We start from the raw sequence: 19,743 nt of genomic DNA, 5'->3' as shown, positions 1-19,743 counted from the left end.
GGAAGGAGGGGGAGATAAAGAGTGATTATCCTATCATTGATTGATTGTCAGGAACGTTTCTTATTCACTGGGTATTGTAAAAGGCTAAGCTCTCAAATCAATTCCATAAGCCCCTCTATACAATTAAATATCAGGGAACAGGTTTCTTTGCTTTTCCAGCCAGATCTTCCAGCCTAACACTTGAGGACGAGAGGGTTTTTATTTAGCAGAAGGGAGGCAAGCTCTTCTCTTTATCCATTTAAAATATTTCACAGAAATCTGGTTTTATGACACATTAAACACTACTAAATACTTGCAGCCGCCATAGATTTTTTTTAAAAAAAAATCCTAGTCAAAGAGAGAGGGGTCTCCATTCAAACGCTTGGCAAAATGAGACCATGAATCCAGAATGTCCCAGGGAATGTTCCGTTGTTTTATAATTGGGAGGGAAACATTCTTGCCGACCTACCACGAACCACCCAAAGTTCTCCCAGTAGACGCTGCTCTCTATCACCTGGCCACCGTGATCTGGCCTTACCACATTTTAAGGAATACATGGGTTCTGATTAAGACACGTCTCAAAACAAGCACTGCTGAGACTTCTTCGCAAACCCTTTAGCTCCATTCAGAGGGTCCTGTACAGTGGTCAGTACTGTAAATTAAGGAGAGGAAAGAAGAGGGGTGAGGTTATGGAGAAAGTGCCTTGGGCGCCGACCGATCAAAGGAGAAAATGTTTATAAATGAATGACCTTGCCCAGCAGGTCCTTTGGTACCGACAGCCTCCTTTAGATCCCTCCAAAGCGGAAGGCGAGGGGTGGGAACCCCGGGAAAAAGGAAGCCTGAAAGTTTCGTTTTGGGTCCCCTTGAAAAGGAGAGGGAGGCTCACAGAGGAGGAGGCCAGGTGCTCCTCGAGCTGCACCTCCCCTTCCCATGGCAGTGTGGGTGACAATCATCATCATCTTAGAACTGTAGACCGCCTAGTCCAGCCTTTGTCAGAGAGGCACACGGGGGAATTTGAACACTGTTGTTGAAACTTTGGCAATGCTACTAGCAAAGGAAGTGCACACTGACCACCCTATAGCCCTTCCAAGCACTCTCTGGGCCGTTTACCATCGAATTATGCAGCCCACACACTGCCCCACTCCCACCCCTGGCGAGCTGGATGCTCAATTTACTGACCTCGGAAGGCTGGAAGGCTGAGCGAACCTGGAGCCAGCTACCTGGGATTGAACCAGGGTCCTGAGCAGTTTTGGCTGCAGTACTGGAGTTTAACCACTGGGTCACAAGGCCATAACAGTCGTTACTAACACATCCTGCCAGATATAACCCTCCATGAATTCATCCGACTTACAGAAATTAGACAACATGACAACACCATGTAGGAAGGAGTTCCAGTACTAAACTAAAAACATACCAGGCTATGTGCTGGATTTTTATTTCAAATACTCTGTCTGATGCTATCAGTCTCCCCATGTGTCTGGTGAACGATTTCTGCAAATCACAATTATCCTCAGAGCAAGGAGCTAGAAAGCTCCTGTGTTTTCTTCATGGCCTCGCTGGCAGATTCCAGAAAGTTTCACCGACCTAAAGCCAAGACTCCGGGCCCCTCATCCGCCCTGCGGTGTCACTCTCCTGCTTATGCAGAGACTCAACATGTTGTAACACTGAGTGACATTTTAATAAACACGAAACGAATAAAGATTTCAGTTAGGGCACTTGAAAATTGATAATTAGCAGATCCGTGTCACATTATTCAATATCTTTCCTTCCTGCCCCCGCCTGGTGCCAGCGGAAAAACCCAATGGAGGAGCAGGAAGGTCTGAGCGAAAGCACAGCGTTGCCCTTGGATCAGTCCCCTACCCCACCCACACGGGTCCCCCTCACCCTCTGCCCCGCACGAGCGGCACACAGGCACGATGGCCCCTCTTGCCACAAAACAGCCGTTCGGTGGAAATGATGGCAGCTATTGAGGGGTTAAGAGAGGCAGTGAACCCCCGGCTAATGAGCAAGTATGCAGCCGGCGGTGTAAGATAAATGGAACTCTCTCGTCCTTCTGCTGGAGTCAGCATGAACCGCGGCCCTGCGGCTTGTTTGTGGCAAATGGAGTGCGCAAAATATCAAAGGGCAGTGATCCAGAAGACGACCAGCTTTGACAAATTTTAAATTGGCCAGAAAGAAAAACCAGCAAAAAGAGAGAGAGGGAGAGAGAGACAGAGGGAGAGAAATTATGCAATACGCGGTGTCCTACAATCTCGACTCTTCCTAGTATTGCACAGCATTAGTGGGGGGGGGAAGGGAGGGGGACCACCACCGCCGCTGCTGCCCGCCCGACATGGAGAGCAATTACCAGCCATCTAAGCAAGACACTTATGAGCCACCAAAGCTGTTAATGCACTCTCTCTGTGTGTGCTTGGATGGCCATGAAGGGGTTTGCCTCTGGTGTCACCATCGTTTTAATTAAGGTGATGGGGTTTGCACGGGACTCATTAGCCAGTTTCTGGGAAGGCTGGAGTTAGCAGAAATTAACCCACTCCTACAGACCACTCCTCTTCCCCTCCCCCCCCCTTTCAAGGGCTTGAAATCTGAAGCACAATTTTTCCCGATAGGAGAGGGCGCTTTTTCGTCTGCCACGTGAATAATGCTGTAGGAAGGTTTTGCACAAACTGAGACCGAAGGAGGGAGGGGGTGAGTTAGGGCCGGTCCCTTTCAATAGCAGCTGAATTTAAAAACAAAAACGGATGCAAGTTCAGCATATCCAAGGATCTCAACCGTACGCGTCGCACGGAAGCAATAACGTGATGACAAGACGCATGGGATGGAAGGACCCGCGACTCTCTGGAAAGGGAAGCCAGCGTCTTTCCCTCTGTCACCGAAAGGGTTCGATAGCACATCCCGCTTGGAACAGCATCGGCGAACAGGGAGAGGCCGTCTGCTGTGACACCGGTCAATGTCTGGAGTTACTTAGCTGCAAATGATGTCGTAGTAGATTTATAGCCTCTATGAAGGCCTGGCATCATCAGAGGATGTCCTTGGGCAGCTGCCAGAGTCTACCGCAGATGCCAGCCATGGGCTCCTCATAAAAGAGAAGAGAAGGCAGAATGGGAACAACCGTGTGAATCTCATACACTGCCACTGATGCTCCGTCACTCAACATCCTGTGGGGCATTAAAATGGCATCTCTCCGCAGGCCCAGCTGAGTCTGGACCTGGTAGATCTTCCAGGGGATTTATTGAGATAGGAGGGATTTTGGAGACCCAAGTTCTGAAGCCATGTCTAGTGGCAGTGCAACTCCCACTGCCATGGTTTTCAGGCATCTCCAGGCACATGTGCAAGATGCAGGTGTTCTGTACAAATCAGGAGTGGAATTGTACATCCCAGAACAGAGAAGCAGTGCAGTGGAGCTTTTGTTTGTTCCTTGACGTTTGTAGAGTTAAAAGGGTGTGTGTGTGTGTGTCAGAATTCTGCTTTGTGAAAAGGAAACGTTTAACGTAGAAGAAAGATTGAATGGTTGATGCCAAAGGAGGCCAGTGACAGCTGAGACCACCCTCCCACCCCCACACAGAGTCTGAGGTCATCTCTGGAGACTCCAACCATTGAGCGCTCAGACGGAAGTCACCATGTCGTATATATACTTATCCCCTTCCAGCCAGCCATTTTGCAGAAAGAGACTACTGTTTAGGTAGCCTTTTCTCATTTTGGAGCAGTCCTCTTTTTCTTTGTTCTCTGAGCTCAGTTTACTGAACTGTTACACTATCAGGATTGAGTGTGTGTGACTGTGGAAGGATAATTGTTTTACAGGCTTTGAATGGTAAGCCACAGAACTAGGGTGCTGTGCACCCCACTCCTGGGCATAGCTGGTTACATTATCTCCTAATGTAAAAATTTTTTAATGGAGATCTGGAAATACACAGATAAGGCACAGATCCAGGAATGGAGCAGGGCAGAAGATCTCCTGAAGGCTGCAAGGTACATTGGTTCCAGTGTGTATGCCACTTATGTGGGTACAGAGTGGGTTGGAGTGCTTATTCACACAAACACACACAGTAATTAGTTAACAAGGCCTGCCAGCAACTGATTATGGTAATAGTTCAACTTCTAAAACAATGAACTCCTTCCTTCCTTATTATGCAAAAGGAACTTAGACTATTCCAGTTACTTTAGAAACACAGCTTTAAATTCTGCAAGCCACTGACCCTTGGTAGAAAACAAACAAAGGGATGCCAGACATGTAGTACAGTATAACTAAAACCACTTACAGGTGTTCTGCAAAAGAAAACAGAAGTTCTCCCACATTACATTACAATCATAATGCAATTGCTATGCCTTAGTTATTGTGAAGACATCCATTACAAGTGACTCATGCTTTGCTCTTGTTAACTTCCGAGCTCTGACAAATCCCCTGGGCTCTGGGGGGGGGGGGAGGGCAAAGTAACTCCTGCCCCAATGGTGAGTTTTCCCAGAGGGAATCTGCCTGACCAAAGCAGCATTCTGCTCCGTAGATGATGGCTGTCTTAATGCGGCAAAAGCAGTTCTTTCAAGAACCGCAGACTCAAGCAGGCAGCAAAACTCTGAAGGTCAAGTCACTTTTTTCTTTTTCTTTTTTTTGAAAGGATGCTACAGGGGTGGGGACATCGGGCAAGCATCCTACCAGGTGGTGCAAACATAGCAAAGTCATACCAACGTCAGAGTATCAAAGCCATAATTTCAAAGTGCTGTTCAAATGTGAAAAACCTGCTTCCCGTCTGACGGCTCAAAACGTTCTTAATTCATCCCTCATTGCTGGGATGCTGTGTGTCTTACATATATAAGCAGGCACAAACAAACACAGAGATAATGGCTGTGACCTATGCTTTTGTTTACTTGCTACCTTCCCTTGTTAATAGGCACGGAACAAACAAATCTCGCTTTTCATACACCGCCCCAGCCCTTTTCTGTGCTTGGGCCCAAGTCGGCCACTTTAAACAAGGTATCCAGTGCGAACCCTTTGATTATTACTTGTCTGGACAATTCAGGGTCCCACCCAGAGTAGACTCATTGAATTTATGCCGGTGATGTGAAATGTTGACTTACCAAGATCCCATCGATTCAGTGGATCTTCTCTAACAAGTAATGATTGCATGTAGGCCGCTGCACAGTTACTAAATAAATCTGCCCTTCACTAATTTACGATAAACCAGTGAATGGAAGGCAGGTCTAGGGCGTTCGCATCACCCGGTTCGGTTCATTTCGCACCCCGGCCACCTTACCCAGTCGCTCCGCCAGACGCACATAGATGGGATCCAAGCGCCTCATCGTTTTCACCAGGTCTTTCTTCCGGAACTTGATTTCCACGGTTCCTTCCGGCTCCAGAACTCCCCCTCTAAAACAAGGTTAAGCAGAAGGAGAAATGCTATGGAGAAAGACAAGAGTGGGTCCTCCCCACCGCTCTCCTCATTGCAGAACTTGGAGGTGGCCCTTTGAGCTCTGAGGCCCATGTTCTAGACTGGTGGGTCTCAACCGGCAAGAAGCGGACCACTGCTGGAACGCCAACGTTCTATGTGCCGTATAAGCAGGAGGCGGGGGGGGGGTTGTAACGTGGATGAGGACTTCCCTCTCCCTGCAAATGTGAGATGGCTTTTCCCACCAACCCTGAGTGTCGTAGATTATCCATCCGTGGCCTTCTGACATACCAATGAACAATTCTGGGCACCTGGGTGTTTCTCCTCATCCCCCGGGCCGCTGGCCCCACCAACTCCCCATAACTGGCAAAGTTAACAGATTGCAGAGGTCTACTCAGACATGGCCGGTTTTACCAATCTCAGAAGGTAAGCCAGCTACCTGATCCTGAAATCAAACTCAGGCCATGAGCAGACTCTCCATGGCAGTTTAACCACTGTGCTGCGAGATTCTTATACATTAAGAGGAGGAGGCGGTTGAATACCTGCTTTCCCGGTCAGCGTACATCTCCATGTGTCGAGGGTTGATCGTGGGGTCAATCACAACCCAAGAGCCTCCTCTCAGCTCCGCCTGGGGTGGGATGTAAACAAGGACAGGCTGCCTGTATTCCCGCAAGCCATCCACAATGTAGGCCCCAAACTTCAGCACCTGGTCGTACATGTCTGTGGGGAAAAGGAACCAGGGATAAAAATTCTGACAGCATCACCCCACAAGAGTCAGTCCAAGAAAGGAGAAATCTGCACAGTGAAAAGATGCAGAAACCACAGCCTTACATGACCGGGGGGGGGGGGCTGGATGCTCCCCGTTTACAAAAAAGACAGGATAAATTCACAGAGGCAGTGAGGGCTATCAACAGCTGCCATCGCATGTTTTCTAGCTCATTACAGTGGCTGTCCATATGTTTCCAGGCCCAATTCAAAGCATAGTTTTTAATCAATGGGGTGGGGAACTTTAGCCATTCTTGGCACCAACGTCCCGGCCCTGTGACTTTCAGGAACCACACAAGACCACCCAAGAAAGAAGGACAAGAAACCTGCAGTGGATGGAAGTGAAAAGGTGGGATCTGGAAGTACAGGACGGACCCTGTATCCCATTCCAAAGGTGAACGATTGCTCCTAGAGGCTTCGAGGGGAAACCAGGAAGGATGGGCCAGCAAAAAGGAAAAAGAAATGCCTTCAGCGTGGGGGGGGGGGCACCACTGTTATAAATAAAGCTTTATAAAGTTTGGGCATGTCAACATTTCTGCCATGAACCTGCACGCATCCTGCAATCAGCAACTGAGACATTCCATACTCTGTTATGAAAATCTATCTCCCTCCGACCAGCATGGCCATAAGGGAGAGGCGGGGGCCTTTTCAGTTCTGGCCCCTTGTCTGTAGTTTCTGTAGTTACTGTTCTGTAGTCTCCCCAGCTGGGTCTGTCTGGGCCCACCATGATCGTGCTGTTAAGATACAACCAGCTAACTACAGAAACCACCAGATATCCACATTACACCAAGTGCTTATTTCCTAGGATTAATTTACATTTAGATGCTGCTTTTCCTCCGTGGTTCCTCTCCACCCTGTGAGGTGGATCAGGCTGAGACAGTGTGACTGGGCCCAGGTTCGTGGCTCGGGTCCATTGGCTTCCAGCCGAACGCTCGTAACCACTGAACAACACTGCATCTTGAAAGCCATTAATAGCAATTAATCTAACCTTTATTATACTCAATGACAGTAAATTTTAAAAAGTGATTTTCAAAGACACTTCAAAATTTCAGATAACTCTTGAATGGTTTTCAAGAATTGCTCCCCTGTGGTTTTTGACCTGTGCTCAGGTGGAAATAAATACGGCATCCAAAATGTTGGCAGCAAAGAGGATAAACGCTTTTAAATGCCATCTCTGGGTGAAGGAAAAGATCCTTATTTTTATATATACAAAGGGAATGACAAATTTATTGCTAATTAAACAATCACTTTGTTATGTAGTGCTAGCAATAAACCACTTGAAGCCCCTTTCGGTTAATTCCAGTGTTAACAAAATAATTGCTCGATTCAAATTATTTTAACCAAATTAATTCTTTAGTAGACATTTTTTAGTAGTACTACATAATAAAATAATTGCGTAATTAGCATGGCGTTTTTCACTCCTGCCACAAGCGTATATTTTACTTGGAAGATACATGATGAGCCAAAGGAGGAAGGCTGCACACTCTCCCTGGCACAGCGGCAGAGATTTTTAAGACAAAAATTATGCGGCAGAAGAGACCGGACGGGGAGAAACCACGCCTTGGATTAGCTACTATCCTCCTCTCCCCTCTGATGCCAGGGTGGTTCTTGTCCCAGAGCTGCCTTGTCCCCAGATTTTGGGGGGGGGGGTTTGAGATGCTCACTTCCACCTTACAGGTATCTTGAGACCCAGTGAACCCCACACACACACACACACACACACACACACACACACACACACACACACACACACACACACACACACACACACACACACACACACACACACACACACACACACACACACACACACACACACACACACACACACACACACACACACACACACACACACACACACACACACACACACACACACACGAGCAAGCTGTTCCACCACAATCCAGGCCATCCCTATTTTTGCCGCCTGAAGCAAAGGCCAACGGGGGCCTCGTCCGATTCCACGTATCCTACTGGGCTACATCTTTCTTCAACTGGGGTGAGGAGAGGGCGTCCTCCGACATACCAGAGAGGGGCAAGGGAGCTCAGTGGGGGGGGGGAACTAATCGGCTCGTCGTCTTCCCGCCCCCCTTCCGCCAAACGCGTGATGCAGCTGCCTTGCTTTGTCTAACAAGAGGGCCAGCTCATTTGCGGAATTAGGAGGCCCCGGCCAAGCACTTCTTCTGCAGCGCTGACTCAGGGTCAGCCTTTGGAAAAGGCGCCGTTTTGCGCTACAATTCCCCAAATCTCCTGGCCACTTTCTTCCGTTTGCTCATCACATACAGCACAGTATCTTCCAAGAATCTGCTGCCTGGGGGATTCTGGGAGTCGTAGTCCATCCATCCTTTCATCCAAACAAGCACACCAAACTTTTCCAAACTCCGTTCAGGAGTGCTTCATAGATGAACTCTGTGAAAGTTTAATCCAAGGGACAGGTTCAGGATTAGCCTGGGGGCCATTTCCCTGCGGATTCTGTGGCCATATGCGAGGACGGTGCCTTCAGGTGGAGGACCACCTTGACCAGTCACTTACTGCTCCGTATTTTCATGCTTTTAAGGATCTTTCGATCTTGATGTCCATCACTTCGAGACATCATTAAATACAGGAAGCAACACAGAAACTGAATGTACCAGTGCAAGAATATGAAATTCTAAAGAGCAGCCCTGGGCAAACTTTTTTTAAAAAGCAAGCATTTTGGGGATTCTTTCTCCAAACCAGGAACTGTCTTCTCTCTCTTTTACAGCGTCCGTAAGTCAACTTTGGCTGTTTCGCCAGAGCCCCGAAATACAAAACTAAGCAATACATTGGTCATATTCTCATAAAGACCTTCCTAAATCCATTACGTTCAAGCTCTACTGTGATATAGACATGCAGGTAATCGGTGTTCTTGTTGTTCTTAAAGGGCTCTTTATTCTGGTTAAACTCTGTGGTAACCGTTCCTGATTTCTTTTTTTTTTTTCATTATTATTATTGTTATTTATAACCTGTCCCAGGGGGTGGGGGAAAAATAATAAGTATAACATGAAAAACCAACCGAGAGCGACCTCATAGCGCTACCAGCGAGGCGGTTTAATATCTTTGGGATTTGCATCCTATCAACCTTATTCATGCTGAGCCCGAGACCCCGGTGCTAATTTCGAGTAAATTTCACGCTTGATGTCTCACTGTTGTGGGTCACTGGCAGTTCGTCTAAATAAACTGCTTCCCTCCATCTAAATATTCAAAGCTTTTTTTTAAAAAAAAAGGAAAGAAAAATAATAATTTAATTTTTGCATTATGTTGAATCGCCTTGCAGCTAGATAGAACCCGTCTGCAAGAAGGCAGCCTTCTCCTCTCTCGATACGCCTCTATTTATTATATGGATCGGGGGGGGGCGAAATGTATATAAATATATGTACACAAGGCAGTGCCTACAGACACACACACACACACACACACGGACGGACACGCATCAGCTCAAATTAGACCCCCTAGACCGCCGTGTAAAGAGTTTTCCCCCCCTCCTCCACTAATGTCAATTCTCAACATAGCAAGTGCTATCTCTAATCTTTTCCTACTCATTACACACAATTTTGGACTCATTTTACCCACAGCGCAGCCGCTTCTCGGCAATGCATGTGTACATATGCGTGTATTTGTGTGTTCTTAGGCACACTGAGGGGTGGCATAATTGTTTATTTTCACTCCCCCTTAATCCTCACCCCCCCCAACTCAGCTGCCTAGCCAAAATTGCAAACATCTCTCGGAGGAGGGGAGGGGAAAGACTGACAAGCGGCGACTCTCTCTCCCCTGCTTGTCTGAGTCCCAAGACCTGCCGACGCTGGAGAACAGCCAAGTTTATATCAACTTGTGATTAAGGCCAGCCCGTTTTTCCAAGGGAAAGTTGGGGGATTTCATAGCATAGAATAGTCATAAGGTTGGAAGGGACCTCGGAGGTCTTCTAGTCCAACCCCCTGCCCAAGGCAGGAGACCTCAGACCATCCCGGACAGAGGGCTGTCCAATCCTTTCTTGAAAACCTCCAGCCATGGGGCACCCACCACATCGGGAGGCAAGCTTCACTGCTTCATGGTTCTCAGCGCCAGGAAATTCCTCCTTATTTCCAGGTTGGATCTCCCTCTGACGAGTTTCCACCCGTTGGTGGTTCTTGTCCTACCCTCCGGCGCCATGGAGAATCAACCGATGCCCTCTTCCCTGGCGCAACCCTTCAGATCTTGGAAGACGGCTCTCGTGTGTCTCCCCTCGGTCTTCTCTTTGCCTTGCCATTCCCTCCCAAAAATATGTGCTAGGTCCATTCCATAAACTCTTTTAGTTACCAGTCCCTATGGAGGGTGACGGCTTCGAGCAACAGCTGGAACGGTTTCCGATTCTGCTTCCTGTTCTGGGATCCTCCGTGTGTTTAAGCAAGAACAGGGGTGGCTTTGTCCGACGCCTGTCCATGTTCTTTCACTGAAGATGCCGATACAAAGTACAAGCCGGATCGCACAGACAGAGAGTGGTGGACGGGGAGATGACTCGGGAAGTCCTCGGCCTGGATCCTTCCTCTGCCACTAACTCACTTAGCTAGGGCCCACCCAAAATATTTGGTTGCTGGAGGGAAAGGAGGGCCTATGGCAGAGCATCTGCTTGGCCCATGGAAAGTTCCCTGGTATCTTTCTTGAAATAGGAGAGCTGCTGCCAGTCAAGAACTAATGGGGTGGCCCAACATAAGGCAGCTTCCGATGTTCCCCTGCTAGCTTCCTTGTCTCATCCCATGCAGAAAAATTAATTCGGCTGTCGGAAACCTTTTCTTCAATGCTGACGACGGGACACTACCCTCGGCCAGATCTGGAGGCAGCAGGCCAAGGCAGGGGGCACGCCGCAAAAAGCCCGGCATTCAGATCTCTCTTCCGATAGCCAGGAGCCGCCTCCCAGAATGTGCTGCCTGAGGATGCACCTCTCTTTCCCTAAACGTAGGTCTGGCCCTGCGTGGGTGGGCCCCACAGAATCCCTCCCGCCTCAGGGCCATTTCTTCATCTGAAACATGGGAGATAAGGACGTTGCATAGTTGTTCAAAAGCAGGGCAGGGTTGTGGCAGGGTTTTATGCTCAAGAGATCTTGGGGGGGGGCTACCTGAACCGTCAAAAATGCCCCAAACTCAACAGAATGAAAGAGGAAGTCGTTTTGGGGGGAAAAAGGTATTTCATGGTGCTCAACAGTGTGTGTGCATTTTAGGGGCTGCTACATTTTCAGTGATTCCCAGTGTGGTCTAGTAGAGTGACACACTAGGACTCTGGAGAACAGGGTTCGAATCCCCACTCAACCACAGAAACTCCCTGGGGGAGTGGAAGTGGTGAAACCACTCCTTAAATGTCTCACTTACCTTGAAAGCCCTGTTAGGGTCCCTATAAGTCACTTCTGACTGAACAAAACGCAACAACAAACATTTTCAACAAGTGAACTGCACCTCCTCCAGACTTCCAGGAGTGGCATTATACCATTTTGGGGCGGGGGGTGGAGGAAATGGGGGGAGCAGGCGGGCTGGGAAGCCAGGGCTTAATTTGCCCTCTTTGTTCTAAGGATCAAAATCAGACAATGCACACACGCATATGGAGACGTTTAGGCAGGGAGCAAATGCTACACAGGATGCGCAGCAGAATCCAAAGGTCTGCAGGATTCCCGGCTCCCAACCTCTGGTCCCATGCCAAGCAATCTTAAAGCAACAGGGGGCGCTCAGGAGCCATGGGGGACCAGAGCCTTCCTAATAAGCAGGGGAATACACGGGGGGGGGTGTGTGTGTGGCCTCCACGCTACCACTAAATGAAGTCCTGCCGTCTCGGTACCTGAGCTGCACGATGGCAACATCTTGGTTTGTAACCTTTATTTCCAGCCTTGCCTGTGCTGCTGAAGTCACCCTGCCTTCTGCCGACCATCACAGCACCTCCTTTCACTTTGGCTGACCACCTCCCCATGAACAACAACAACAACAAGAACAACAACAACACGCGTATTCACCTTTCATTCCTCCAGAGAACCCTCTCCAGTTTGCAAAGACCATCAGAGGGAGCCCTTCCCGGTTGAAATCTTTGATCGCTTGAGCTGTCTTGAAGGCCGAGTCGGGGAACCAGACCTGGCCAGCCTGCTGGATGATCTGTTGATGATGGGGAGAAGAGGGGAAAAGAGGGGATTTGCAGAAAACAGTCACAGGTGAGCATGCCACTGACTCCCAGACTGGAGGCCAAGGGGCCGAAGCTGTCAGCCCGCCGGCCCCTTTCTGACCTTGACCCCCAGCCGCCAGCCCTTTGAGGAACCAGCCCTACCTTGGCCTCCGAGTCCAGGTTTGCAGGGTCGGCGGGAATGGTCAGCTCCACGGTCCTGGTTTCCACGGCAACCACGCCCACCGGGATCCCGCCAAGCCTGAGAAGAGCGAAGAGAGCACTTTCAAGGCCTCTGACGAGACCTCCAGCCACCTCTCCGTGGGCTGGCCCTGGCCTTTGCCCGGCTTTTGGGCAGGGGTGGGGAGCGTGTGCCAGTCCGTGTCCACCCGCAGCCTAGGGTTGGCGAAGTAGGCCCTTTGCCCCGTATCCCTGCCGACCCTCTCTAAAGGGGGAAGTTTGATATCTGTCCAAGGAGGCCTTTTGTCTACAACGACTCACGCAGAGAGTGGAAGCTTGTCTCTGCGGTGCCCTCGCAGGGACTACATACCTGATTTCCTCCACCACATGCCCTTTTACTCAAAATAATGGCTTTATATATAACAGAAATCATTCATCACTACTGACAAATGTAGGCAATAGCTTCTTTAAAAGGAGGAGGAGGAGGAGGAGGAGGAGGAAGCATCTTAAAAGACAACACCACAACACTGCTCTCTGAGCTTTCGAAAGCACAACACCGCAACCCGCAGGGATAGCCAGGCACCTCATTAATGTGCACCATGGGCTTTGTAAATACTGCTGCTCCCAATAACTAAGGACTCAGCTGGGGAAGGTATAACTCCGTCTCCATCTTAAAAGTGGCAACTTATATCTTCTGCATTAGAGTTCATGTGAGCTGATACAAAAAAGAAAAAAAGACCATCTTTATTCCATGTATTATAGTTATTTATTGGACTTCGAAGTAGTGGAAGGGAGGGAGGGGGAAGGAGCCGACTCAACCAGCAACTTCTGTTTCCTGTTTGTATAAATTTTCTGTTTGTAGATACATTTTTGTCAGGGACAGTCCGTGAAGATGCTACATCTTGTTTTATTGTACGCCCCCCCTCTGACAAACTGCCAAGGCACAGTAAAAAAACAACAACGCACACACAATTTACAGCCAACGGCACATATATTCCAAGCATACATACAAAAAGATGAGTTTTTGCGGCACTTAAGAGTCGCAATCCCAGAAGAGAGAGGGTGTGTGTGCGTGTGCGCGTGTGCATACACAGGCACACACACAAGCAGAATTTCTTTTTCTGCAGAGCCATGGTGGTTGACTCAATCTGTCCTGTTGGTGGACTAAAAGCAAAACAAGAATAAATCCATCCCCAGCATTTTTCTGCTCTTTACGGAAGCGGGTTCTCAGACCCTCCCTTCTCTCTCCTCTGCAGGACCCGAAGGAATATTGGGGTCAGAGGCCAAGGAGCAGCAGCCTTGAATTCTCTCCAGGGCTGGGGGACGGGAGGAGCACGCTTCCTCGGAACCACCTTGACCCCTTTTTTTAGGGTAATGTCACTGAATAAGGATTTAGTTCCATAGAAAAGGTGGATCAGGGAGACAAGAGAAGAAGTAAAAAATCCTAAAATGCCTAGACAGCTTTTCCTGTCTGGCTGGTTTCAGGGAAGCCTTTCCTTCGAGCCACCCAGTGGAATTCCGCCCTACATGCAAGGCCTCTCTCTCTATATGGGAAAACTGCTTTATTTCCTTGCCAGGTAATTAGGCAGGCATATGCCTTGCTCTGGGACAGCCCCAGGAGATCAGAAAAGGGCCAAAAATCACCAGATTCAGCTCCACATTCCCTTACATATCACTCCCCACAGGCTGCGATTAAAGCTGTTGTATTATGCACAGTCCCCATGAGAATAGATCTGAGGGGACACGATGAAACCTCTACTTTTCTTTAAAAAGATGCAGAAACACAATGTTGTATTGACAATACTGCCTACTTGTATTGACTACAGTACTGTCTATGAATTCAGAGTTAGACACTGGTTTTAATCTCCTCTCTACTACACACCCATCACATGGCTAGAGGGAAAACTGAACCGGATCTATAATATGGGGAAAGTTAAGGCTGGCCTACCGTAAATATGCGTGATAAGAAAGCACCACGGCTTCAGCATTCTGAACACTGTAGAATACTCTCAATGCGCCCCACAAATGCTAAATATTTCCTCGATCGTTATCCTCATGTCATTAGAAGGACTTACCTGGCTCTGCCAACGACGACTGTCTGAGCCCAGGGCTGCATGATCTCCAGAAAGGAGCCATGGTCAAAGAAACCACTTAGCCACTGGCCCTTCTGAGCTACAAAGAAGGAAAGGGGAATGTCAGGAGAAATGTACAGTCTCTTACGGTCTTCCTATAGGTCTTGAATGGAGGGATGCAAATCCATTACTCTTAGACTACAGAAGTGAAGGAAAAGGCACTCTGGCCTCTCCACGCCCATAATGGCAAGTGGGAGGAGACAACATTGGCCCCACCCATTTGCTGGTGGAAGGAGCTGTTTTCCTCCTCCCTCCTCATTCTGTTTTTCTTTTCTGACGAGATCGCTACAGCCTGTATACACTGTGAGCAAGCCTAAAGGGTTTTGAAAAATGTCAAACAGGAGAGAGACAACACTAGGCAAAGGATTCAGTCCGACTCATGTATCCTCAGAGAGAGCAACCAAAGCAGGATCGGAGCCGGTCAACTGAAATTCCCTGGGCTCGATACATGTTCAGGCATGCTCTTGACAGAGGGACTCTGTCATAGCTGCAGCCTCTACAGAGCCGTCGTTAACCTCATCACCACTACCTAGAGATGGAGGGCCAGCCCATCCACTGCAATCAGAGGGGAGGCTCAGCTTCAGTCAAATTGCAGGAGGGGGTCCGTATTATGACTACAGAACTGCCTGCCAAACTCAGCCATGACTGTCTCTTTAATTTGCGCGCCTGCATAAAGAGGGCCATTTATCAGCACTAAGGCACCATTTATTGTTAAGCGACAGGACATGGAGAACAGAAGCAATCTGCCTGCCTTTAAATAGATAACTCAACAGAGAAGGTTTTTTTTTTCTCTCTCTCTCTCTTGTTCGTTTCAAGATGTTGCAAATGTTTATCAAAAGATCACTAAAGCGTTTTTTGAAAAGTAGCTTGCTGGGGTTTTCCTACCACTGCCATCATCGCGTGCCGATTTTTGGCAATGAAGAGGTCTAGAGAATTTGCAACGAGGAGCTGACGTCTTAATCTCAGAACAAGGGCACAGAAGAACCTAGTTTGGGTCCCTGGCATCTCGGGCTGTGGATGAGGGGAGATGCAAAAGCCCAGGGCGGGCAGGGCCCAGCTTAATGCCAAGACAGCCAGCGTCCTAATGCCCACAATAGGTACCCAACACATTATTTGGTTGTGGTCGTTCTTTGAAGTTCCCACAGTGCCCTGACCCATCATCATTCTGGGTCTTGCAGGAAACTTTAAAATAAAAAAGAAAGAAAGGCTGGACTAAGAACTTATAAATAAGCCTGGACTGCTTTTCTTCTTCTCCCTCCCTCCCTTCTTTCTTTCCTTTTGTGTTATATATTTTAGACTTATCATTGATATTTATATACCACGCTGACAGCTCTTTATTTTAAGCTTAAGAGTGACATAAAAATGATGCTAAAAACGAATTAGTCAGTAACACACATATACCCGATATCAAGCGCTGTTTTGAAGGCCGCTCAGGAAGGCAGTTAAGCCTACTCAGGCCCACGGAGAACAACAAAGCTTGAAGGTTTGTTATTTGTCATAAAACTCTTCCAATAACAAAAGTACAACTATATTAAAACTTAATGAGGAATAGGGTTACTCCTTTTGCAACAAAACAGGACAGTTTTGAGTGACTTTTCCAGTTATGGAGATGTGGCCTCACTCTGTCATCCCATTGTCAAGGAATACAAAATGATTCATGCGCCCTCCTGTGCTTTGAGTCTGGGTTTCAAGGAGACAAGGAGGGTGGGAGGATGCCGTGTTTCCTACCACAGGCTTGCAGTATTCAGAGTTTTCAAAAGTGGTTTAAAAAGGAGATTCTGTAGAGGCAGGAATCTCATATGAGTGACAAGAAGGCAAGGATCAAGAAAGAACTGAACTATCTGGATGCTTTTCTTATGCGGTAAGTTATGTCTTACGAGGTTTGGTTGTCTTTTGTAAACGGCCCAGAGTGGCCTTTTATACCACCAGATGGGCAGTATAAAATCATCATTTTTAAAAAGTTAACAGCAGCTAATTAAGGGGCTAGGAACTATAATGGTAACTATTTTTAAAAGTAACAGGCTAGCTTAGATGAACATCCCAAATGAGCTATGAAGAATCGCAATATGGACCAGATAACTCCAAGGCGGGGGGGGGGGGAGGCGGATCTTGGCCATAACAGAGGACGGCTGCAATGGTTAATATGCAATGCTTGCATGAGATTCAGACACACAAAAACTACAGTTGGACACAAACGAAGAAACAAGGGAAATTATGATGTTGTAGATGAGGTGTGATCTCTTAGCAGGAATCAGTCTTACAACGCTACTGGAAAACCTACCGTTACCCTTCGCAAGGAGAACGGTGCTTTTTACAGGGTTACGCCCCGCAGAGACTGTCTGCAGAGGTTTTGGGCTGGCGTCCTCCACCACCTCTCTGTGCTCAGCTGCTTTTTGCAGCACTACAGATTCCGAACCTGCCCTCCTGCCTCTGCAAAGCCAAGTTGCAAAAGCAATTAAAAGTGGAGATCTAAGCACGGCAACCTTTGCTGACTCCGATGGGATGGAAAGTGTTTTATCAAGCCCAAACTTGAAATTACTATGTTCTAATGTTCCCGGCTTCTGTGGCCCCCTGCTGTAAAATGTGACTATCCATTTCAAAATTATCTCCTCATCACCAAGTCCAGAGCTGATCGTTTCGATTCCGGGCCTTGCGTAGAGCGTCAGTTTGAAGAATATCGCTGCACTATCTTTCCTAATAAACGGCTTTAACTTTTCACCTAGGAGATCTCTCCTTTAACTTATCGTGGAGAATCATCTGCTTTCCTCCTTAACGCTCCCACTAAATTAGAAACCAAAGTCACTCAATTTGGAACATACCCGATGGAGACAAGCCAGATGAATGGCCCCCGAGAGGATGGGGAGGGGGGCCAGAAGCAAGGAACGTCACCCCCGAAAAGTCACCTGAAAGTCTGTGCTTACTCCACTCCCCCCCCCATGGTCTCACTTGAGCCATAGGTCAATCGGCATAACTGAAAGGCAATACTACTCATGAAGTCCCTGGTTCAAGTTCTGCCCACTACTGTAAACATCACGTTTCCTTGGGAGAGCTGTTCTCTTCCATTTCCTACGTTTAACATGGGGACAATACATCCCATAAGATGACAATTGTAATATGCAGAAAAAACTTAAAACTGGCATTGAGACTGCTCTTTGTTTGGTGTCACATGTATTCTCCATTCAACTGTATGGCTTGGAGTTGTAGATTTTAACACAGGATGCTCTTAAAAAGCTTGTAGCATTTGAAATGCAGATTTATTGCAGAATGCTGCAAATCTTTTTGGATCAAGAGGGTGATCAACAAAGGAGTACTAAGGCAAAAAGAGAGAGGAGATAATCGAATGTAATAATAAAATGCAGAAATCTAGGATGCTGTGGTTAGGTAACAAGGAATAGAAAAGTACAGATTTTTACAGCTGATATTTCAAAGGAAAAGAAATGGAAAAAGAAATGCAGGAAGGAGAAGAATTCATTGGCTGAAGGGCCAGGACTACTTTGGAAGAACCCAGGGGAGACTGAATCCAATTCAAAGTCAAAATCCAGTGGCTGATCAGAGAGGAATGAGAAGACGATCTTACAGAGTTGTTGGGAGGATTAAGCCAATAATATACTTATCAAGCCTACACCTAGTCGCTGGAATGTGAATTATTTCTTTTATATCTCATCATGTAATTATTTGTTGCCGCTGTCAGTTATTGCTACAGGCAAGAGACCTAGAACAAAATCTTGCAGCGTGGACCTCCAACCACCCACGCCCTTCTTCAAGACACTGTGTTTCACCCCTAACCATCATTTATCAGGTCCTCCCCTCCACAAGACATCCCGAGGCCATGGAACATGCAAAAACTTCATTCTTCTTTTTTTTTTAAAGTATCATTATTATTTCCCTGCCAAGACTATTTCTACTTCTGCACATCTTAGGGCTCCCCCAAATCTTGCTGGCAACTTCCCTTTTGCGTCTGGGCTGCTGTCCTTTAGGCCAGAGAAGGATAAGCCCTTGAAAAGTTTATTCTCTATTTGAGCATAACAGAAGGGGGTAACTTCTTTTGGGCCGGGGGCTACATCAGAAGTCCCCCTGCCACTTCCAAACTGCAGCAGGTGCCACCAAAGCTACGACTGCTGTAGTTGCTACTTCAACTATGCATTTCTTTATAGTGCGGAAGGATATCCGCATCTCCTGCCGTGTCGCTGGGCCCTGGCAGTCTACAGGGTGGAGCATTTTCTTCACTTCCAGAAGGGAGAGGAAAGATCTTGGTCGTGGCCAATGTGGGCTCCAGACGCAGATGAGGGGCCTGGGGACGTGGGTCGGATCGGTGCACAGGTTACAGGGCGACCCTCAAGAGTGGGAGCAAAGAGAACTTCCATATAAGGAAGCTGCCCCAGAACACCTAGTTAAAAGACGCTCTGCAACGTCACCCCAATTTCTAGATGGAAAGCAATTGCTCTTGCAAAAGCTTGGCTCCTTTACAAGTGGACTAAACAAGGACAACGTATCTCGGATGGAAGAAGAAGAAGAAGAAAAAAGGGGATCCTGAAGGCAGCCTAGCTCCTTTTTTCAAAAACATTAAGCAGAAAACTAGGTAAGGGGATTAGAAGCCACGCAGAACAGCCAAGACTAAAATCTGTTGGCAGTACAAGGGAACCTATAGGCGGCTGTGTTATTGTCGCCTCTTCTCGTGCACAGCAAGCAGGCCCCCTTCCATGATATCCCAAGCTCTTTCCTGGGGTTCAAAAGATACGTACTTGGGTGTGGCCGTCCAGCTAACATCCAGCGAGGGTCGTAGGGTGTCTTGGTGGGAACGTAGTCAATCATCCTCTCTATCGGGTCCTTCACAGTGAGCACTGGAACTGGGCTGGAAATGCTCTGGAAAGCACAGCGGGGAAGCAAACAAGGAGGAATATGGCTACCCTGTGGCTTTTCAAACCCTCACACATTTTACCAAGGCCTGCTAGGCCAAAGGCTCTCAACATCTGGCCTTCCAGATGTTTGGAGGGGACATTCCAGAATTCCCCAGCCAGCACAGCCAATGACTTAGGAACTGAAGTCCAAAATTACCTGGAGGGCCAAACGCCGATAAGTACTGAGCTAGAAAAAAAGGACCCAGTGAAAGAGGCTTTAGTGGTTCCCAACCTTGGGTCTCCCCCTAGTGTTCTTGGACTACAACTCCCATAAATCCT

At 47.8% G+C, this 19,743-nt stretch overlaps 2 protein-coding genes across 9 annotated transcripts in view; one reads left to right on the top strand and one right to left on the bottom strand.

Annotated features, from left to right (window-relative positions):
* Positions 1–6,585, top strand: part of AATF (apoptosis antagonizing transcription factor) — a 95,039-nt gene extending 88,454 nt beyond the window's left edge. The window contains exon 13 of the transcript XR_012080709.2: positions 6,410–6,585. The gene's annotated coding sequence lies outside the window, so the exon portion shown is untranslated. The remainder of the gene's footprint in view (positions 1–6,409) is intronic.
* Positions 1–19,743, bottom strand: part of ACACA (acetyl-CoA carboxylase alpha) — a 179,953-nt gene that overhangs the window by 13,338 nt on the left and 146,872 nt on the right. For all 8 annotated transcript variants that reach the window (XM_072978512.2, XM_020786841.3, XM_020786845.3 and 5 more), the window contains 6 exons: positions 19,309–19,429; positions 14,510–14,606; positions 12,420–12,516; positions 12,115–12,250; positions 5,900–6,077; positions 5,226–5,338 (listed from right to left, as the gene is read on the bottom strand). In XM_072978512.2, coding sequence (XP_072834613.2) covers positions 5,226–5,338; positions 5,900–6,077; positions 12,115–12,250; positions 12,420–12,516; positions 14,510–14,606; positions 19,309–19,429 — 742 coding nt within the window. The remainder of the gene's footprint in view (positions 1–5,225; positions 5,339–5,899; positions 6,078–12,114; positions 12,251–12,419; positions 12,517–14,509; positions 14,607–19,308; positions 19,430–19,743) is intronic.

This window comes from Pogona vitticeps, chromosome 7, assembly GCF_051106095.1.
Source record: "Pogona vitticeps strain Pit_001003342236 chromosome 7, PviZW2.1, whole genome shotgun sequence".
Taxonomy (NCBI): Eukaryota; Metazoa; Chordata; class Lepidosauria; order Squamata; family Agamidae; genus Pogona; species Pogona vitticeps.
Note: the sequence above shows the minus strand (reverse complement) of the source record. Positions and strands in the feature narration are given on the sequence as shown.